This window comes from Carya illinoinensis, chromosome 6 (genome assembly GCF_018687715.1).
Source record: "Carya illinoinensis cultivar Pawnee chromosome 6, C.illinoinensisPawnee_v1, whole genome shotgun sequence".
Lineage (NCBI taxonomy): Eukaryota > Viridiplantae > Streptophyta > Magnoliopsida > Fagales > Juglandaceae > Carya > Carya illinoinensis.
Window position 1 is genome coordinate 37,180,515 of NC_056757.1, and position 23,757 is coordinate 37,204,271.

The 23,757-nt window shown below is 37.2% G+C and overlaps 1 protein-coding gene across 1 annotated transcript; it reads left to right on the forward strand.

Moving 5' to 3' along the window:
* Positions 1-6,256: 6,256 nt before the first annotated feature.
* LOC122312835 (proline-rich protein HaeIII subfamily 1-like) lies at positions 6,257-6,862 on the forward strand. The gene has a single exon (XM_043127480.1). It carries the CDS (start codon positions 6,257-6,259, stop codon positions 6,860-6,862), a length of 606 nt encoding a protein of 201 aa, XP_042983414.1.
* Positions 6,863-23,757: the final 16,895 nt, after the last annotated feature.

Sequence of the window (23,757 nt, forward strand, 5' to 3'; positions counted from 1 at the left end):
ACACATAAGGCAAAAGAAAAGCTAATTTTGCATGCAAGCAAAACCCAACAGCTCAAAAGAATTAATAGCTCAAAAACTCAACAATTAACAGCGAGAAAAAAAAACCCACAAGAAAGAAGAACAAATTTCACAAACACTAGTGCCTCATAACACTCCAGATTTACGAACACTAAAAAATAAAAAATAAAACAACAAATTTTCACATGCAACTGAAAAACCAACAATTTTAGGAACACCAGTGCCTCACAACACTCTAGATTTATGGAGAAATTATAAATAAATAAAAAAATCCTACCTTCCCAAAGGTACTGGAAGGGTTTTACAAAAAACAAGAGTTAGAAATCAATCACTCATGCCATGAAGAATAGTGCGCCCAATGCTCCAGATTTACGAACAAATTTATAAAAAAAATCTTAGTTTTCGGAAGGTTTTTATGAAAAACTAAAGTTAGAAATCAATCACTCATGTTGCGAAGAACAACGGTGGTGTTATATACATGATTTATATCCAGATCTACATGTAGGAAAGAAAAAAAATCCTAGCTTTGCGAACAGTCTGTGGTTTCCGATGGTGAAGAGGATGACGCAAACGGTATTGACTTTGGAACAGTCAATAAGAAAAAACACAAATCGAACACCCATACATCCAGTAAATAAGAAATAAACAAAGAAATTAAAAAAGAAATACAAAGCCATCGTCTTCGTTTAGGCGATGCTACTCATCTTCATTTAACCTTGATGTTGTTGGTGTTAGCAGAGAGAGAGAGAGAGAGAGAGAGAGAGAGAGAGAGAGAGAGAGAGAGAGAGAGAGAGAGAGAGAGACCTTAAAAGTGTAGACTTTAGGAGAGAGAGGCGTTTGTGAGAACAGTTCCTTTTCAGAACAACCCATCTGCACTTAATAGAATAACAGCCCCCCAATTATAATTAGACACGTAGGAAAGTGGCCCAGATGTACACTATAGTAGCAAACACCTAATTAAAAAAATCCCTTCCTGTGAAACCCATTCCCCTGCGACCAGCCCGTACGTACCCCTTCCCCAGATCACAACTCATCTTCAAATCAATCTACCACAGCACCAAATCTAGACCACCAGCGCACCACTTCATCTTCGTCAATCTGACCCTCACAACCAAATAGTCTAGCTCCTCCTCCAATCCTTCCCCTTTTCAAAATGACCAAAAAACTGTTTTTGTGGGTGAGGAAACTGTTCCTTTTCTAGAATTTGACAAACCTAGACAAGGAAGGAAAATGTTCCTTCTCTATTTTCGTGCAGGGGGTCAATCCAGTTTGACAAACCCACTTCTCTGTAGTGAAACCAAAAGCATGTTGTGAAGAGAGATCGAAGAATCCCAAGGTTGAGTGCATGCCCTATTCTAAACATTTTCTTAAAATAATTGTAAATGCCAATAATCATTAGCCCAACAAATAAAATAGCAGTTACCTCTCCATTTGATTGTCGAGAAAATAAAAAAATAATAGCAAAAAGGAACGGAATCGCTAGAGTAATCTTTAAGAAAAATGAGCCACTTCCTAGAATGTTTCATCCATTTTCCCTTCAAAGGCTTTGAAAAAAAGTAGAGATCCATCCCAAGGCTTTTACAAATACTTGCTATTCATTTCTCTGTTGCGTTATCAATCCATATCGCATATGCCTACATATTTCCATACCTCAGATTACAATCACCATAACAATAAAATTTACTCACCTTTATGAGGGTACTTTACATGGCATTTGCAAAAATGAGATTTACTTGCCTTTGTAAAGAACACCGATAGGAAGCTCTCTCTCTCTCTCTCTCTCTCTCTCTCTCTCTCTCTCTCTCTCTCTCTCTCTGTGGGTCGAGACAAGTCTATTTTCTGGGGGTCGAGCTCAGTCTATCGTGGTTCTAGGGGTCAAGATCTCACTTTGGTTTGGGATGGAGTTTCTACTTCTACTTTATATTCTTCAAAATCATCCTTTAATAGGCCTACCCAACTGAGTTTATAGGAGGTGAATTCTTGCTTTGGATGATTTCTACAAATTGAATGGTATAAGATTATGCCATATAAACCTCAATAAAATGGCAATGCATAAAGAAGAAATAGAACTCTATTAGATATGACGAGATCAATGATGGCATGTGATGGCTTGCAAAATTTCATATTGCAGATTTTACAAGTTCGCTCGAGCGGAGGCTTTTGGCCGCTCGAGCGAATTCAGGCAGATTCAAACGCTCGATGTGCGCTCGATAGGACGCTCGAGCGAAATCAGGCAGAGTCGAACGCTCGACGCACGCTCGACACCCCGCTCGAGCGAACATCGTATTTTGACAGATTTTAGGTTTTCCGCCGTGGGACCATATAAAAGGCCATTCTTCACTCTAGAGCCGCGGTTTTTGACTGGAGAACACTCTTTGGGAGAGAAAAACATAGATAGAGGGATTCAAATCATTTGTTTTGGAGACGGAATTCCAATTTATTGCACGTACGTTGGATTCATACACGAGCACGGACGGGAGAAAGGCGTTGAATCGTTCTCTTGAGCTTTTGACGACCAGTTGAGGCTGCAAGGAGGATTTTTCAGTGTTTATTTTCTTCTTCCCATCTTCTCAGAACAATTATGGTGAATTCGTTTATGTTGAATTCCAATTCTAGTATGAGCTAAATTTTCTTCTTTCTAGGAAAACGATGTAACCTAATTCCGAACTATGCTTGTTTGTCCATGCTAATTTAATGCAATTCTCTCTTTGTTTATCTGATTTATTCTGAGTTTAATGCTTCTAATTAACTGGCCATTGATTAGATGATTATTAATCTTGTGATTTGCTATCGAAAGAGGGAATCATAGGGTAGATCTTGGATATTTCAGCATAGGTAAGTATAGAGATCGAAAGACTTGTATGAACCTGTGTAGTAATTAAATCATTGGTCTTATTGCATTCTTGATTATTTAATTTGCATACTCTTGTGTGAATTGATAAACTAGAATCAATTCCAATTGACTATCGAAAGAGGCTTTTGGATGAATTAGAGATTTGCTAATAGACAAAAGAGGTTTAAGTTAAATTAGCTGGATGAGAAAAGTATAGTGAAGAATTATGGTGAAATCGATTTCCTAGAAGTTTTCTTCCCTATTGAATTTGATCTTCAAACATCAGTTTTACTTTCTTTGCTTATTTCTCTTGAGTTGATCTAGTTTTATTTGCTACTACAAAAACCTTAGCGATTCCTCTAGATAGAATTGAGATTAGCATAATTTTGGTATTTGGCAAGAGTAAGGTACCAATCCCTGAGGACGATACTCTTCTTATTACTTTACTATAAAACTACGATACTGTGCACTTGCAGTTTTGCACCGGTCAGCATGCTGATCTATTAACTCATTTTTGGATTGAAACACTATCGACTATGGCAAATAATATTAAATAGATTTGAAATTAAAGCAAAACCCACCTTACGAGAAATGGACGTGAGGGATAAATTGAAAATTGGGATTGTAAGGCACAATTGCTTTTCCCAAGATTACTAAGGGATAAATTGAAAAGCAAAACTGGGAATGCAGATTTATTGAGTATGTAGAAAACATAAGTGGCTACAGATTTTATTATTTTGAAAGAGAATTGATAGAAAGTAGAGATGTCATTTTCTTAGAAAATACAAACCTTATTACTCCAGTTGATCAAATAGATTTATTAAATGATTTAAAAAATCAACAAATATTGATGTTGGAGATAGTGGGAGTAAAAAAACATAAGACCATCGATCTTATTTCAAGATCATTATGCACTAAATACTAGTTTGGAAAATTTAGAAAATGATCCTGAAATTTTTTTAAGGCAATCAATAGTATCAATTCAGATAAGTGGCTTGAAGCCATAAAAGATGAAATAGAATTGTTAAACAAAAATAATGTTTGGGAGTTAACAGATCTTCCATAAGATAGAAAATCTATTGGTTGTAAATAGCTTCTCAGAAGAAAACTCAAAATTGATAGTAGTTTAGAAAAATATAAAATAAGGTTAGTGGCCAAGCGATATACCAAACAATCAGGGGTAGACTTTGTAGATACATATTGGCCTATGGAGAAATTCACATCCATAAGGATTATCATGTCTATTATTGCAAGGATGAATTTGAAATTATATCAATTATATGTAAAAATAGTTTTTCTTAATGGTGAATTAAAAGAGGATATATTTATGATTCTACCAGAAGGATTCCAAATTAAAGTCCATAGTTTTTTTCTTTTTATTATATTTTGTTTAAATTTTTAAATTTGTGACATATTTTAAATTTATTTAGATTTCTGTATTTACCTTTTCATTTATTATTTATTATTATTTATTATTATTTTTTATTTTGTCAATTGGGCACACGTGCAACATGTTGCCCTTACTAGTATATATATAAGTTTGTTTGGTCCTTTAGTAGGACAGAGTAACATACTTTAGAGAAAGTGAGATAAAAAAAAATTTAAAAAAACACAAATTAGTGAGTATATATTTTTTAGAATATTTCCAGATAAAAGAAAATGCATTCTTTTGATGGAGTTTTGAGCTCAATCACTTGTGCAGAGTTGGTTCGGGCTATATGACGATCAGTTAGGTTGTTGTATCCTAGAGGAGTAAGTCAAGACGAGTTCTGCCGCATTAGTTATTCCAAAATTTTATACACCATAGAGGGCTTGAATCTCCTTATAGAGAGCAAGATTTTCGTGCCTCAGTTCAAACTGGTTTCATTTGAATGCTAATTTTATTATAATTTTCATCATATTATTGTGTATTTCACTAACACATTCAATTATGAACCTTAAAATATCTTTGAAACTTTGAACTTGCTCAAAATCTACAACTTGCATTATCTACATAATCCGTGATCAAAAGTGCTATTACAATATCCAATGCCCCTTCATCTAGTTCATAAATGAAAGAGGAAATACATAAAAGCCCCACTCGCCACCACCATCTGAAAGATCTAATCTTTGTGGCTGAAAAGAGACAAACGTGTTACCTTCATGCTCCATCACAGTTTCTAAAGTCTACCAGACTTAGTTCAAACTATCATCCATCATTTTTTACATCTATCTTACTGCTTTCATTTTTCATTTTATTATTGTTAATTAAAATAAAATAAAACAGAGTTTATCTCTCGAAATTTTGTATGTAGAGGTTGAATCATCTACTTTTATGAATGGTGAGATTGAATCTATGTTTAGGTAGAGAGTGCTGTCTCTTAGACATTTGTCTGTAGAGATTATTAGGAGTAGTAAAGACTAGACCAATTACAAAAGGAAATAGTGTATTGGTAGAGCTCCAAATGCATTATTTTAGTTTATGATATCATATTTGATATTGGGACATCACAAAATATATCCAATCATTGATGTAAGTTTCTTGATAAATGAATGATAATAATTTTCCTTCAAAAAAAAAAAAAAGACATCAATGTTGTTAAAACATAAAAATATTAATGGATTCCAACATGATCCAAGCCACCGCATTGGTGGGTCCGATCATACCAAACTTTGGGGTGGCTCGAACAACCACATAAAAGTAATAAATTAGGTCATAATTCCTTTTGTTGAATTAGGTAATAGGCTTTTTGTTTTTGGCTTGAGTAATGCTATACACCACATCACAATCTCACTTGCATCCTACTATATATGATGTAATGTATTTATCACCATTTGATGATAAATAAGTAGGCAATAAATGATAATTCAATAGTGATAAATGTGTCACATCTTACTTAGTGGGATACAAGTAGCATTGTAATATGGTGTATAGAATTTTCCTTTTGGTTTTTCTAGTGAATAATCATCGGTCATCTAAGAAAGATTGGGGAATTAATGAAAATTCCCATCATGCCTAAATAATAGGGATAGTTAAATAAGTAGATTTTCACGATTCTATGAATTGATCATTACAACTTGAAAAGAGATAAATACATGTTATACTTGTGTATAGACTTAGTAAACCCTAGCATCGAATATTAACACCTTATATTGGTTCTGTTCTCTTAATTGTAAAAGAATATGTGGCAAAGCAAATTATAAAAAATTCAGATACGGATACCTCGTTGAAAAAGTCAAATAAGCAAGAATTTCGATCATTGCTAAAATAGATGGAGAATTAGTGTACAATATCAAAGAAACAGGAAGACCATTGAAAAGTAATATCATTCCAAAAATAGGAACAGTTGGATGTCATTTAAAGGGTGAACGTATGTGAAAGGAGGTAATAGAATTGAGACAGTGAAGCCTGGGAAATTGAAAAAGATGGAGGTAGGCGGTCAAAAATGGTTGTGCGTGGCCCTTGTGCTTGTTCTGGATGTTTTTCATATTGAGGCTGCCAGAATTGGTCAAGGAGGAGAAGTTGCCTTCAATCTACACAGCAACAAAGTACAACAACGAGATCTGTCCAAGAATATCTACTACGGGATGAAGCCTAAAGGTGTACCACTTCCTCCATCTGGGCCTAGCAAGAGGACCTCTAGCTCTCCTCCTCCACCTCCTCATCATCGCTTTAATCATGCTCTCGTCAAGGGCCCTGTTCCTCCTTCTGCCCCAAACCAAAGGACCTATGACTCTCCTCCTCCACCTCCTCATCATCGCTTTAATCATGCTCTCGTCAAGGGCCCTGTTCCTCCCTCTGCCCCTAACCAATGGAGCTTTGACTCTTCTCCTCCACCTCCTCATCATCGCTTTAATCAAGCTCTCATCAAGGGCCCTGTTCCTCCCTCTGGGCCTAGCAAAAGGACCTCTGACTCTCCTCCTCCACCTCCTCATCATCGCTTTAATCAAGCTCTCGTCAAGGGCCCTGTTCCTCCCTCTGCCCCTAACCGAAGCCCCTTTGATCCCTCTGTCCCTCCTCCTCGTTTTTGAGGTCCCATGGCCTCAACTCTCGTAAATAACCAGCTTTCCAAGTTTCAACCAATGAAGAGAATAATTGTGACTCAACTTTTCCATTAATAACATAAGATGGTTTTATGTATTTGTCCGAGTATCAAACCCATCAATTGTAATAGTTTGAATTGGCAATTATATATAAGAAGACATCAAGTGTGAGGCAAAAATGATATTTATGCGTTGCATTTTTGTAACTAAGGACAAGACACAATGGTTTGAATGGTCCACGTGTTTGTGTTTGAATCTTGATTAAGCTACTTGTGTCTATCCCACCCATCAGTGACTTCGTTTACATTCTGACGATTCATAAACTCTACCTAGTGACATGGTCATAGGGATGGAAGTAATTACTAATATTGAAGACAAGTAGTCTCCCCCAATCGAGCAATATTCATAGAGCATACAAACACGCATACCACATTAAATTAGAATTTAGATTTCATTCAATTATGAACCTTAAAATATCTTTGAAACTTCGAATCTGCTCCAATGCATCAACTTGAACAAAGATGGTCTGAACTTAAAATCTACAACTCGCATTATCTACATGATCTGTAATCAGAAGTGCTATTAAAATTTCCTATGCCCCTTCATTTGGTTCATAAATAAAAGAAGAAATACATAAACGCCCCACTCGCAATCACCTCCAAAATATCAATTTTGACAATCACATCTGGAATACCCAAATTATATTTAGAAACTTACAATATACCCCTTTTCCCTTAAAATAATAAAAAAATGACAAAATAGGAAGACGAAGATACAACAATCTTCAAAAATTCTACATTACCACTTTTTGGAGTTTTTCAAAATTTATTGTTCAATTTTCTTTGAATGTTTTTTTAATTATTTTATTTTTTATAATTATTTTCTAACATTTTCATTCTTCATGTTATTATACTTTATTCATTTATCACTAATATGTATGTCAACATGAAGTAGATTGCGATTTCTTAATAGTTTAGAGGACGATTACTAAAATCGATAGTTTGAAAGATGATTATAAAGAGAATCTGTTGTTAAAATATAGTATAAAATTTGGTTTTACAAGCTCCAGTCATGGATTGTCACGTAATGGTTACACAATTTTAAAAATAAGATAAACCAAATAAACTTATTACTAAAACTATAAAATTGGAAATTTCAACCCTTAAAACTACTAATTCTAATTAATTTTTACATCATCCCTGGTAACCACTTTGTCTGTAATTTGGAGTGACGATTAAAGTTACTGCACATAAAATTTTTGTTAAAGTAATCACAATTATCAAAAATTCTGAATGAAGGTAAGTGTTGATCAAAGGTGACCTCCATTGATTGGATTCCAATGGTCACTAATGGCTATTAGTGATCGTCAGATTCTATTCTTGGAGGTCATTGAATTTTGCCACTGCAATAGTCAAAATTAGGTAATTGGCAACCACTAGGGGCGACTGAAATTCAACGATTGTTGGCAACCACAATTAATGTTTTTTAAAAAATTAAAAATTAAATTCTGATTGGGTATGGGTGAGTGTAAAAGCTTCATTTACTCTCACATTCTAACTTAAGATAAATCCAATTACAAATTGGATGATACGTTGAGGAAGGTTCTCTAACAAGGTGGTTTTGGAGCATACCCAAACATGAAATGCTTTGAAAAATCACCTCCAGCATGCAATGAGAGGGAGGATAATAGTGTAATAGATGGAATTAGAAAAAGAACCTACCTGATGTAGTGTTATTTGAGATTCTTGAAAATTAAATAGACAACTTATCAATTCCTAAACATCTACCACTATTTCCTTTCAAACAATATAAAATCTTATTATTTATGTCTTTTTATATTCATTTTGGAATATTACATGCTTAGGGCAATAGATTTGATTTTCTACATAATCAAATAGGATACATCTTTTAAAGTATGACATCGAGAAGATAGGGAAAAAAAGGATACGTCTTCCTTAGACAATTCGTGAGATCCATAAACCCATACAACATGACAATAAAGGGGAACGAGTGATTTTTCATTTAAAAAATTTCAAATTTTAGAAGAAAAAAATGAAAAATTGATTTTTTATTGAGACGAAAGAGATGGGAACCAGGTATTATTTTCCAATGCCAATAGCCTAGACCCGACCCCTCGCTATAAATTGCTAAGCTAAGAGCACTGGTATTGGTTTAGATGCTAGTGAAAGTCATAATTTAACTAATGTGGCTCAAATTTCACCTACATTGGATTAGTCATGTTAGCTTCGTGTTTCACGAGGTTTGGCAAGTCTAAGGACTTATCTCCAAGTGGTCACTTGGGCAGCGCTCGGGATGCTCTTAGCCCAACTATAACCCAGATGTGAGTTTAGGGACTCGACTTGCTATTCATGAGATTCGAAAAGTCTAAGGGCTTGTGTCATATTGGCCGTCTCGGTAGAGCTCGAAATGCTCTAGACCTTGCCATAACCACACGGTGAGTCTAGGGACTCGACTTACTATTTACAAGGTTCAGCAAGTCTAGAGACTTGTGTTTGATTGGCTATCTGGGCAGAGCTCAAGATGCTCTAGGCCTGACCATAACCTTGCAATGAGTCTAGGCAACTTGTTGGTCACAAGGTTTGACCAGTCTAGGAACTTGTGTCGAAGTGGTCACCTAGGTCTAGCTCGGGATGCTTTTGGCTTGACCATAACCCGCGGTGAGTTTAGAGATTCGGCTTGTTGTTCACGAGGTTTGGCAAGTATAAGAACTTATATCCAATTGGCCATTTGGGCAGTGCTTGGGATGCTCTGGGACTAGCCATAACTCTGTGGCGAGTCTAGGGACTCGACTTGTTGGTCACAAGGTTCGGCAAGTCTAGGGACTTGTGTCTGAGTGGTTACCTAGATAGAGCTCGAGATGCTCCTGGCCTGACCATAACCTCGTAGTGAGTGATTCTAGGGACTCGGCTTGTTGGTTTCCAGTTTTGACAATGGTGAGTTAAGGTGAACATCCATATATCTTCATTTATAAGCACATTTGATACATTCATGGATAATATTTGTGTTACTTAGGCGAAATACTTCTTCAGGTGCTCGGTGTTCCATGGGTGGGGGAGTTCGTAGCCCTAATCATCTTTGAGGCGGTAAGAGCCAAGTCTGTTCCTGGCTGCCACTACGTACGACCCCAACTTTCCTTCTTCCTAGGTGGTTACCTCGGTCTGCTTTAGTCATACTTTGAAGGAGCGCGATTTGACTCATTTGTTGAAGTACAACTCTACCTTCCTTCTGTTGTTTGCTATCTACACTGCAACTTCTTCCCATCTTTCTTCTAGGCTATCTAGGTTTTTTTCAATCTCTTATCGTTGAGGCTCGGGTCAAAGTGCTGGACTCGGTAAGTGGGCATCCTTATCTTCATAGGAATCACTGCCTCACTTTCGTAGGTGAGGGAGAAAGGTATCTCTCCTTTGAGGATCCTAACAGTATTTCAGTACGCCCACGGCACCCCTCGAAGTTCTTCAGCCCATTCTCCTTTATGAGCTCCCAACCTTTTCTTCAAAGTGGCCAACAAAGTTGTTGGTCGCCTCGACTGATCTGTTGGCCTGTGAATGCCTCGAGGAAGAATAATTGACTTTGATCCCCAACTCACCAAATCATTCCCAATAGTGTGAGCAGTCAAATTGTCTACTATTGTTCGATATGAAGCCTTGGGGTATGTCGAATCTTGGGGTATGCCGAATCGGCAGACTACTGATTGAGCTACATAATTGTATATTTTATATATTTAAAATCAATATATTTTTAATTGTTTTATTATTTTCTTATTGGTTTTAGATATAAAAATTGATTAAGAGGCATAAATCGAACTTGTGATTTAAATTGATTAATAGCATAATTTATGCTTAATTTTAATACTTGTGGTTTGATAATATTTCATGCACAACACATTTTTTATTTTTTATTTTTACATTTTAATTTATTTTTGGTTTTCTATTTTTTTTATGTTATTTTTTCCTTTTTCCCATTACTTTTAAATAATAGCCGAACTCTTAGTGAGCTCCTACTTCTAACCGAGTATTTTCAAGTGCACGCACTAAGCTAATGGGATCAAGGGATTATTCTTACAAGACCACATGGGAGAAATTGAAGAATGAAGAATCCTTGGATGGGATCATGGGATTTCCGGATACATTGGATGCTTGAAGAATCTCTGTGATATTCAAATGGATTTGTGAATGTTTTAATCATCAATTATTTATGCTTAATCTTCAGTGATTAATTTAATTGGCATTAATTGCTAAATCTTCCAGTTAGACAAAATTAACTTTCTAGTTTAATTGAATTAGATTGATTGGAGACAATATTCTAAATTATTAGATAGATCCTTGAAACTGTAATCATTTTTCATATTTCTTTATTTTATCATTTTAGTTGTATTGTGTTACTTTAAAAACCTTTACTTTAGTAATTTAATCTTTGATTTATTGTACATACTATCACTTTTATTTTCTCTTTGTAAATATCATCTATCATTATATGAGTTTGATTTTAAGCATACTTTCCTTGAGGAGATGATGTAGGAATTTTATTTCTAACTATTACACGACATCCTCCTGCACTTGAGACAGTTTTTGTACTGTTCGTTTTGGAGCGGGTCAAGTTTTTTGCACTGTTGTCGGGTAAAGTTGATTGTCTTAAATTTAAACTCATATTTTTATCTTTATTTTCATTTTTTTATTCATTGTTTGAAAAAAGAAAAAAAAGACGTTGTACTTCTCTTCATTTTATTTATTTATTCATTTTCCTTGCTTTTGATTTTTTTTTTTTTTTGCCCCAGTTTATTTTTATTTTTGCTTTCACCATTTCCTAGAGGGCTTCATTCTTTTTTCTCCTTAGTTTTTATTTTTTGGCTTCCTAGGACAGGGTCTCCTTCTTGATATTATTCTTGGTTTTTTTTCTTTCATTTTTTTTTTTTTTTGGGACAGCCTTCTTTAATCTTTCTTGTTTGCATTTTATTTCTTTGAACTTTCTTTTGGTTTTCTTTTCTTTCAGTGGGCGTTGTCTTCTTCATTTTCTTTTTTAGTTTTACTTTTTCCTGTGCTATGGTGTTTTGCTTCATTTTCTTCTTGGATTTATTTTGGAGTTTCTTTCTCTTCAATTCTATTGTTTGATCTTGTATTTTATTTTTCCTTGACTTGGACGACGGCTATTCTTGAGTTCTAGTGAGTTAATTTTTGAATTATTTTCCTCTTCAATTCCTGCACATTTCGGATGTTACTATTTTGCCCTCTAGGGTTTATGAAGTAATACTGACATGCAATAGCCCAACATGCAATAGCACAATGATCGCAAGTGTCTGCTTTGGCATAGTAGTTATCTTGCCTATTATCCCATTTGTTTGGAGGTATTTCTTTAGGGATATTGAGTCTAAGAAAACCTGCTTTTGAATGAGTCATTTCTTTTCTATTTTTGTTTCATTAATTTTTAAGCACAAAAAAAAAAAAAAATTGATTAGTGTGTGTGCATGTGATAAACAATATTTTTCCTTAATGAGATATGCACATGATTGACACACACTCAATTTCTAACTTTTTGTGAAATTTGAGCATTTCGGTGGAGTAGTCGAGTGGAATTATTTGTAAAGATTAATTTTCAATCCTAAGCATATCACATGCTTTATGATGCATCATATTTTGTTGATAAATAATTTTAAATACCGGGATGCTATATTTATTGAGACGAAAATTAGTATGATTTATATATAATGAAGGGTAAGTTTTGAAAGAACATTTTGCACATGCTTACATTTGTAGTGTTCCTCATTAATGTTCACTGATTTAAAACAAGAGAAATAAACTGCAGGACTACTAAGCCTTAAAATAAAAAAGATTTGAAAAGAAAGGAAAAATAAGAAGATGAAAGCGGTTGACTTTCCTAAAAAAATGGGTTAGAAACAGTTACCCAAAACTTTAGGGGTTCAATCTTTAACCTTTAAATAGAGTTGATGTGAAAACTGCAGCCCCTTGGGTTTTGAAGTAGTTAGAAACAATAATGATTAATCTTAAGGTTGAAAATCTTATAATAAATCATGATTATTAATGAGGAACACAGTGATTTAGCCACACACACAATCGAGTTATGAGACTTTTGCCTCAATTCTATGTGAAAAAGAAAATGTTGAGAATGTCTTGGTGCATATAGAGCCTTGTGTTGAGTTATATTTTGTGAGAATTTAGAATCATCTTTGATTGCTTTTGTTTGAATTTCAAGCATTATGCAATATTCATCTTAATTAATTTTCACTATTTTGCTTAAAGACTAGCAAAATCCTAGTTGGTGGGTGTGATTGAACTGCATTATTACATAATTTATACATTTAAAACCAATATATTTTTAATTATTTTATTATTGGTTTTAGATATAAAAATTGATTAAGAGACATAAATCTAAGTTGTGATTTAAATTGATTAATAGCATAATTTATGCTTAATTTTAATACTTGTGATTTAATAATATTTCATGCACAACACGTTTTTGATTTTCTATTAGGGGTCTACTGCTACAAAGAGGCATAGGTGCAGAACAAGGGACGTGCTACGGGATGTTGGGTTTTCGGCGTTTTACAAGCTCCACTAAAGACACACAATGCAGTAGGTCTTGGTGGTTCTTACACATGCGGGGCCCACATTTTCCTTTCTTCCTTTTTGGACTGATACATGCACAAAATAACTATAAAAGGGAGAGGTCTACTCCTTCGGAAAGGGGTCTCTTTTCGGTCAAATTAGTTTTCCTCTGAGTATTGTCTTTAGTTCTTAAGAGAACACAGGGGTGGGAAGAGGGAGTTGGGTAGCGCGATCGCAGAGCCTGTGGCCCAACTGTCACTGCCCAACCTTCCTTCTCCATTTGTAGCCTCTCTCTCCAGTTCATTTTAATTCTAGCTTATTTAATTTGATGTCCTTTATTTTTCTTGCATTTTATTAAGATTAGAGGTGAAGTCTAATGATTTAGATATTGTTTCCAATCAACAATAGAATTTATATTGTAAGTTTGATAGATTGAATGGTTTTATTATCAGAAACTTTGACTACCTATATATTTATCTTGATCCATTGTGATTTCCGAATACAGTGGATGTTTGAAGAATTCCTATAATATTCAAATGGATTTGTGAATGTTTTAATCATCAATTGTTTATGCTTAATCTTTAGTGATTAATGTAATTGGCCTTGACTGCTAAATCTTCCAGTTAGACAGAATTGACTTTCTAGTTTAATTGAAGTAGATTGATTAGAGACAATATTCTAAATTACTAGATAGATCCTTGAAACCTTAGTCGTTTTTCATATCTCTTTATTTTATCATTTTAGTTGTATTATGTTACTTTAAAAAACTTTCCTTCAGTAATTTTATCTTTCATTTATTGTACATATCAACACCTTTATTTTCTCTTTGTAAATATCATCTACCATTGAATGAGTTTGATTTTAAGTATACTTTTCCTTGAGGAGATGATGTAGGAATTTTATTCCTAATTATTACGCGACATCCTCCTGCATTTGAGACAGCCTTTGAGCTGCTCATTTTGGAGCAAGTCAACTACTGACTTCCATCGAAACTTTGTGATGGCCCGAACGATGATGGTTGCCAAAGGCTTCTCCTGGGGTGCAACTTGTATCTCCTCCAGGAAACTAGCTAACTTGTACAGGGCAGGTATTCTATGTTGAATTCACTTAACTTGATTGTCCATTTCACTAGCCGATTGAACATGTTGGGCTTCTACAAAATCTTTTTGAAAGGGTCTTCAGTGAGCACCTTCGTCAGATGGGCTTGGAAGTATGGCCTTAACCTTCTCGCGGCGACTACCAATGCAAACACTAGCATCTCTATTCATAGGTACCTGGCCACGGCTCGACGAAATGCCCGACTCTTGTAAAAGATTGGCCGTTATCCCTCTTTCGTATCGTGGATCAGTATTGTTGACCCAGTGTGTGGTGACACAACTAGGTACACGATCAAGTTCTCGCCTAGCTTGGTCTGGCTAAGAAACAACGGATGGGCTAGGTATTTTTTCAGTTCAGCGAACACCTCGTCATAGACAGCATCCCATTCTCGAGCTTTCATCAAGACCTTGAAGAATGGGAGACATCGGTCGGTTGATCAAGCAATGAAGCGGTTCAAAGCTTCCACCCACCCTGTGAGCCTCTAAACTTCACAGAGATTGTGGGGGAAGAGCATCCCCACTATTGCCTCAACTTTCTCTAGGTTGGCTTTGATTTCCAAGAATTTGCCTGAATCCACTCCGAAGGCGCACATCAGTGGGTTGAGCTTCATTTGGTAGTGTCGGAGTACCGTGAAAGCCTCTTAGAGGTTTGATAGGTGCTGTTTGGCTTTCTTGCTCTTTACAACCATATCATCCACATACACCTCCATGTTTCGGCCAATTTATTGCTTGAACATCAGGTTGACTAGCCACTGGTATGTGGCGCCAGTGTTATTCAGGCCAAATGGCATGGCTTTGTAGCAATAGAGCCCTCAATCTGTGATGAAGGCCATCTTTTCCTCATTATCTAGATTCATTTGAATCTGGTTGTATCCGGAGTACTCGTCTATGAAGTTGAGTAGTGGGTGGTCCGCCATTGAGTCCACTATCAAATCAATGCAGGGCAGAGGGAAGCTGTCCTTTAGGCATGTCTTGTTCAGTTCCATGAAATCGATGCACATCCTCCACTTCTCACTTGCCTTCTTGACCAGCACAACATTGGAGAGCCAATCAAGATAATGGGCTTCTTGGATAAATCCTGCCACAAGGAGATAATCCACTTACTTGGCTATGGGCATGTACTTTACTGTGCTGAAGCTCCAGTGCTTTTGTTTGGCTTTCTGGCTGTGGAGTCCACACAGAGGTGATGCTCGATGATTGAGTTATCAATCCTGGGCATCTCCTCGTGACTCCATGCAAACACATCCTGATGCTCGACAAGGAGCTACTTCACGGCCTACCTTAATTCAGGAGCCATTTTGGTCCCCCCTCACATGCTGCACTCAAGCCGTTGTCGGTCTACGAAAACCAGTTCTAAGGACTCATTGGGTTTCGCCTACTGCAACGCTTGTTCATCTCGAACCTCTCCATCCCACTCAGCCAAGGTTGGTGGTGGAGGTGGTCCCGCGCCCTCCTGCTATTCTCTGATCATCTTGACCTCCTTCACTTCATGCTTAAGATCTCGGAATAGTATTCCCAAACCAGCACTTGTTTGCCACGGACCTCGCCCACCCCCAAGTCTATGGAGAACTTCATCTTGAAATGGTACGTGGAGGTTACCACCCTCAGGATGTTTAGGGTTGTGACCCTTCCCATTGCCAACACTTCCTCATACTCAAGCCTTCAAGCTTTGGCTCTACGAGCTGACGAGGTGGAACCTCCCCCCGCATATCCTCCCACGATTGTGCGGATCTCACCCACTAGGCTCTTGCGGTGCGAGCTCCTTCAGGCCTCCCTCCTAGCCCTTTATCCCCTTGGGCTCTTACTTCATTGGGGCCTTGGGTGGCCACCCTCACACCATTCCTATCGCCCTTTCGCCTATCGTCACTGATCTAGAAAATCCACCAATTCCTCCCTTCTTCTCTTCAAGGTATAACAGTCCTCGGTACTATATTGGTCCATATAATGGTAGGTGCAATACTTGTCATTCTCTTGACCCCATTATGGTTCCTTTCTCGGGCTCAAGGTGCATTCAGCCTTTACGGCCATGCTCATGAGTGCATGTGGCCTACCGCGTGCCCGCTGACGCTTCACTCCTTTTCTTGACCTCCTATGCACCTTTCTTGCTCCCTTCGTAGTTCGATCCACCCTTTTGTCTAGCGACCTTCTTGTCTGCTTTCTCTAGCTTGGTTTTTCAGGGAGCCATTAGGGCTCGATAGATGTCCTTGGCGTTAATGAAGCCGTCTACCCTGTCCATGAATTCTCTCAACATTGTGGAGGCCCTTTGGGCCATCTCAATCATTAACGGGTTCCAAGACCAAATCCATCCCAGCAAGGCCACCAAGGTGATCTTTTCATTCTAGTTGTCTGTGGTCATGCACTCCCAATTGAACCGAGAGAGGTATGACTTAGGCTCTCATCGTCCCAGTGTTTTTTTGTTAGGAGGTAGGTGGCAGGGTGCCTTCTCTTCTGGCTTGCTAGAAATTTTGTCAAGAAGAGACAAGCTAGCTCGTCAAAACTGTCCATAGATCCTTGTTGCAGGAACCAGAAAACTAGGCTCGTGCCGCCCCCTTTAGTGACAGAGGGAAAGCTTGGCACGCGATCTCTCTTAGGAAGCCATGTAGGGTCATATGGGTCTTGAATGTCTCCAAGTGTTCTAGCGTATCCTTGGACCTTTGTACACTTCCATCTGAGGGACCTTAAATTTAGGCAGGAGAGGGACAACCATAACTCGTGATGTACAGTAAGTCCGTGCTAGTAAGTAGTTGGTCTACAGAGGATGATGAACCAATTCATTTGGCTATTTCTGTGTACTTATCCTTGAGCTCTCGAAGCTCAAGGTGCATCTTTTGTCTCTCTTCCTTAACTGTGGAGATTTTAGGGATACACTGTGATTCGGCATGCTCATTGTGGTTGTGTTCCATTCCTCCTGCCAATTCTTTTTTGGTTTGCCTTAGAGCGGCATTTTCTTGAAAGAGCGTCTCCACCTCTTCCATTAGTTTCTTTCTCATGTCTCCTATCTCAGTGAGTCTCACCTCCATTACTTACTGTTCTTCCTCCCTTTGCGTGGTTTGGGACAGCGTCTTTGCTAGCATACAAAGGACATGCTACTATAGGAAAAATCCCATAGATGGCTCCACTATTAGTGTCGTGTTTCTCTGCCTAAGCAATCCCACGGAGCCCAACCTGCAACTAGTCAATAGGGAAATTTGGGCTCCAGGGTGGTGAGAACACCTCTGATACCTAAGTCAGGATAGAATCCTCAGTTTTTGAATTATAGGATTGTGAACATGCACAAGTGTCTAGAGCCCACCCCTCAGTAGGGAGGGATATATATACCTAGTTAGGGCGATCCCTGAAAAGGAGATCGTGGAGGTGTCACTTTGTACCCAGGTCTCGTCTCCCTACCAACTTCCTGTTGTGCAACAAACCTGCTAGACCTGATCATGATGACCACTGACAACCTAGGAGGCACGTCGTGGTGTGCTCACCTCTGGCCTTCATTAAATACGACATGGCTCCTCGTTGTGGCGTGTCCATTTCCACCCTTCATTAAATGTGACTTGGCCTTAGTTAGGGGCACCCACTCTTTAGGTTTTTCCAACAGCCGAGGTTCAAGGACAGGGATTGTCCTTGACCTTGCGTGCTAGGGTTGTTAACCAATAGTGGTGTCAAACAATCTAACTTCCAACCCCTAACCAGGACGTGTTACTTAACCACTTCTTCTCCTAGGTTTTCTCGGCCGACCTGGCCTAGCCCATCTTATCCTCTCGGGCCACTGAGAATCTATCCCACAAGTCATATATGACTTAAACTGTTGCGAAGTCATGTGAATTTTTTATGATTTCCTAGCAACGACGGCTCATCCTTTAACATTCAGGTTTTTTTCCTTTTTGTAGTAGGATTTTATTATGACTTTAACATTCAGGTTTTTCATGGAATGGTAGCTTATTCTAGAAAGCATATATAAAATGTGTTTTTGTAATAATTTTGATATTAGCAACCATAATGGATTGTGAAAATAAAAATGAAAGTAACACAATTTGTTGCTCAATACTTATTCATGTGTGCCTTGGTTTTTAATATGCAATGTTTACAGAAAACTAGAAAAGGGTTTATGGTTTGTGCATGATTATGATGATATCGTGAACATCGTTTCTTTAGGGCTTGTTTGGAAATAGATCTCATCTCAAAATTCTCTTCTCATCTCATCACATCTCCTTTCCAAACATAATTCAAATACAATATTTTCAAACTAATTATTACAATATTTTCAAAATTTCAAACAAAAAATAAAAAATAATTTAATTTTTTCTAATCTCCAAACAAAAATAATATTATAAAACTATATTCTAAAAATATTTTAGTTTATAATATTTTTTATTCAGTTTTTTTTTTTCTCTCTTTTTCCAAAACCTAAAAAATATTCAACTCAAACTATCTCACTACTATTCACAAAATTTTCATCTTATCTCACTCCCCAAACGAACCGTTAGTCTCCATGTTGCCTCTAATTTCCATGCACATATGATCATGAATTTGTGTAGATGGTTTGAGCTGGTAGTTTTGGAGCAATTTGTGGGAGAGGGGGAGAGCAAATTGCTTGACCATTGGCTTACCAGTTATGCTAAAATGCTGAGCGCTTGTGAAATTAGGCCTTGTTTGGATTAAGAGAGCCTTTCAACTCATCACATTATATTTAATCGTTACAACTCTCTTAAATTTTCACATAAAATACAATAAATAATTAAAATTTTTCAAATATCAAAATAAAAATAATATTAAAAAATAAAATTCTAATAATATTTTATTCAACTTTCATCTCATCTCAACTCAACTCAACTCATTAATAGAACGAGAATATAAAGCTGAGAGATAGTCTTCTTTTCGAGAAAGAAGGAAGAAAGATAATCTTCCTTTTCTCTAGAAAACCCCATTTCAGTGGGAGCCATTAACGGAGAGGAGGGTGGAGCTAAGGCTTTCACCCTCTTCTCCTTCTCATATCCATTTCCACATTGTGTACACACTTTCAAGATAGTATTTTTTCTCTCCTCCCTCCAACGGTTTGGTTTTGGTCAAATCTGCTGCTCTCCGGCCGCCATCTGCCTACACGCCCCATACCACCCCATCCAACAGCCACCGATATATTGGGAAGGAGCCGAGCTAAGCCAAAATGTTCAACGTGTTGTCCTCACGTACGGCTTGCTTGTTGCCACACGTGGTCTTCATGCACCACCTCGCTCCAACAGCTACACGGGCCATACCAGCAGTTTCATCTCGTCGAGATCTTCGTATCCTCCCCACCGGCGTATGGCTGCCTTGCACCATTACCAGAGCGCGGGAATGTAGATGATCACTGGTCGTAAATCAGTCCACCCGATGTCGTGTTTTCTACTATATTATCGCTTTTCCTAATCGGTGAACTCGAAGAAGGGATTGCAGATCTCTCTAAAAATCATCTTAAGAGAACAAACAACAGTGCACCCGTAACTCACATCGCTTACAGCGGAGGTTCCACTGCCACCAGCGTTGGTTCCATTGTTTATAACTTTTTCTGAACATCTTATTACCGTCTTTTTAAGACAGTGTCCTCTTAGTAGGACATGTTTGAAGATCAAGAAATTGGTCACAAAAATCCATTTTTTTTCTTCTTTTTTACTCACTTCTTTGCACTGTTGTTATTGTTCTAGTGTGTTTGTTGAGGAACCTCACCCCCTCCTCATGTATCATCTTTTCTACTTTTCTAATGAAGTTTACTCACTTGCTTAGAGGAAAGAAAAAAAAAAAAAAACTTAACTCAACTCAACTCACTATCCAAACCTTCTCTAAAAGGCCATGTTCGGGAAGTGAGATGAGTTGAATATTTTTTTTTCTTAAATGAAGCTTACCTTACCTAAAATTAAAATCTCCAAGAAGCTAATAATTAAATTTCCAAATGAAACATAGATACAACTATAACCAAAGATAGCTCTCTCCAAAAGGAACTCAATAGAATATCGGGTGTAATTATAAATATCTATTTCAAAATAAAATAAAAAATCATTACAAAAATGGGACATGAAACAACATATTTTTTTTTAGGTTCGCTTTGCAAAGGTTCGTCCATTGTTAAGCCATCAACAACATCCAATAGAAGTCATCTACATAAGCAAGCACAAACAAAAGCCATAAGGATCAATACACTAGATGATTTAATTAATTGAAACCCTGGCCTTTCTCTCTCTTCCTTTTTCATCTTTGCTCTAAAACCCCTTGCTCTTGCTTTGAAACTACATTGCCAAGACCAAGAAGAACCACATAAACATGAGGAAACCTTGCTAAAGTTGGGAGTTGAGAAGAAAAAACTAAAAAAAGAGAAAAAGAAGTAGGAAAATGGTGGAAGAAGGGGATGCATGGGCACCAATAGAGCCTCCTTTGAACAACGTGCAGAGAGAGGAGCACTAGAGGCTTGTCAAGTTGGATTTCTTGAATTTATGAACTTCAATTTTTTCCTTACATAAGTTTTTGATTCTTATTTTATCACCATGCAGGTGGGGTGTGGTCTTGTGAGACTTGATCATGCCCTCTCTCCTTGGACGTATGAAGGCTGATGTGAATGCCCACCTTCCAAAGAAGATCGAAATGTTCTCTTTTACAACCTCATAGCGAAGCAACGATTTGTATATCGAGGCACATGAAATTTGTAAATTTGTCTCTTATAGCAGATTACGTGCCAATTTGAAATTGAGAAGAATGTTAAATCCAGTGAGATATCTTAGATCTATTGCCAACACACACACGCAGAGAGAGAGAGAGAGAGAGAGAGAGAGAGAGAGAGAGAGAGAGAGAGAGAGAGAGAGAGAGAGAGAGAGAGAGAGAGAGAGAGAGAGAGAGAGAGAGAGATCTTGAAATCCAACTTGAGGAGGGAAATATGGAAGAAAGAGAGAGTTTCTAGACAAAGGCAAGTAGACCACCCCGTCGATTGAGAGATTATGGGAAGAACTAGAGAGGATTCCATAGAAGAGAAAGGGGAGAGAGTGGAATAGAGAGTTCAAGTATTTTTTTGGGGTGGGGGCGACAAGGGATGGGTTGCATGGGGTTTCATGTAGTTTGCAGGTACATGGGAATTAAAATAGGGAGTCTATTTGTCAATAGCCCATTGAAGGACCGTTATTTAGAGTTTATTAGATAGACCGGTTCAAATATTCTCTCTCTCTCTCTCTCTCTCTCTCTCTCTCTCTCTCTCTCACATACTTGTTGCACCTAAACTTTGACTCAAACTAACGAACTAAAAATTTAGTGCAAGTACAGATGTTGTAATACCTAATAGGGTCAAATCCATATAGATTGACTTATGTGATGAAGAAAATAAACTCAAGTAAAGAAAATAAATTACTAAAATGAATGTGAAATGAAGTAGACAAAAAAATTACCGAGATGAAAATTTTTAAAGTAACAGAATAAAACTAAAATGATAAACTAAATCAATATGGAGAATGACTAAAGTTTCGAGTATCCGTCTAATAATTTAAAAATTGTTTCCAATCGACTTACTTCAATTCAACTAAAGTAATGATTCCATTTAATTAGAAAATTTAACATTTAAGGTCAAGAAAAATAATCACTAATGATTAAGCATGAACGATTGATGATTATAACCTTCACAAACTCATTTGAATATCACATAGATTTTTTCAAACATTCATTGTAATCGAAAATCACAATGAATCAAGATAAATATATAGATAATCAAAATATCCAATAATAAAATCCTTCAATCGATCAAGTTTACAAAATAAATTTTACGTTGATCTGAATATAATGTTTAAATCATTTAATTTCACCTCTAATCTTAATACAAGAATTTAGCCAACCATGTTTATTAAAAGAGCCATAGAAATCAAATAACTAGTCTCCATGATAAAGCTAACAAAATACAAGAAAACAACCGCAAGTTAACAAAAGTGGAGAGAGGATTGAGCTAAAAACTCCCTTCAAACAGGGTCTCCGTCCGTTCCGTCTATCTGTTCAAACGAAAAAAGTCCCCAACATGTAAGGCTTCGTTCACCTCAAGTCCCAGCTCCCACTGCATTCCGCCCACCGACCATTAAAAAAATCCACTTTCACCTCATCTCCGTCACCCAAACAAAGCAAAAGCTCTTGACCAAAATGCACAAAACCAGCCCTGTGCTCTCAAGTAGAACTCTTCATCCGCTATCTAGCCCTTTTTGTTCAGCTTCGCAAGTTCTTCTTTCTTTTAGATCCTGGTTCTATCTCTCTCCCCCCAAAAAAAAAAGATAACAATCCAAACTCCTCTGCTATCTCAAACGAAAATAAAACCGAAAAGAAAAAACAGATAAACTCTCTTCTAACTTTGTTTTTTTTTTTTAGCTGGAGTCCACCAGAAACGAGTCTCCTCCTACGTCTCGTAGCTCTCTCCTCTTCTTCTTCTTTTTTTTTTTTTCAAAAGCTTGTTGCCTCTCTCTCAAAAGCTAGAAAAATCAATCCTCCCTTCCAAAGTCTCCGTAGGTCCCCTGGTCGAACGAAAAAGAAGCTCTCACTCGAACTGCCCAGTGCAGTGCTCTTCCCCCAGCCGAAAACCGAACCTCTTCACTCTTCTCTCACACGAAACAACAAAAAAACTCCAACTCCTCATGACCCAAACGAAAAAGAAGCCAAGAAATAACCTCTACTCTTTCTGTTTCATGTGTTGTCCATCTTGCTCTGTTTCTTCCCTCTAAAAACAGAGTTGAAAGTCCAGCCCTGCAAGAAGCGTAGATAGAGCAAGAGAGAGTGAGTTCCCCATTTCTTTTTCTTTACCCAGCCTCACGTTTCTACCCTCAAAAGTCTACCCAGCAGTTGAAGTCAAAATGCTCCAAACGAAAAACTCCACCTCGCTGGTTTGGCATCCCTCCAGTCCAACCTCACCTTTCTGTTCAAGTCCACAAAGCCCGGGAAAAAAAAAAAAATCTCCCCTCGTTGAATGCCCAGCCAGCGTGAGTAGCTCAATCCGTAGCTCTGGTTGTTAGATATTTAACATGAACATTAATAAACGGATCTTCGATTTTATATAATCTACAATAATAAATAGTGACGAATAATGTGTACCTTTTTTTCATCAGTTTGATGAAGAAATAGATTTGATTATGAGGAAAGGATCACCCTAACAACTTTATCTCACAAGTGTCTCACGATAATAAAAGACACTCTAATGTTGTAGGTGAGAACCCTTTAACTCCTCAGTACT

Excerpts from the sequence above, each read along its gene's own strand:
- LOC122312835 (XM_043127480.1), top strand. The coding sequence starts at position 6,257 with ATGGAGGTAGGCGGTCAAAAATGGTTGTGCGTGGCCCTTGTGCTTGTT.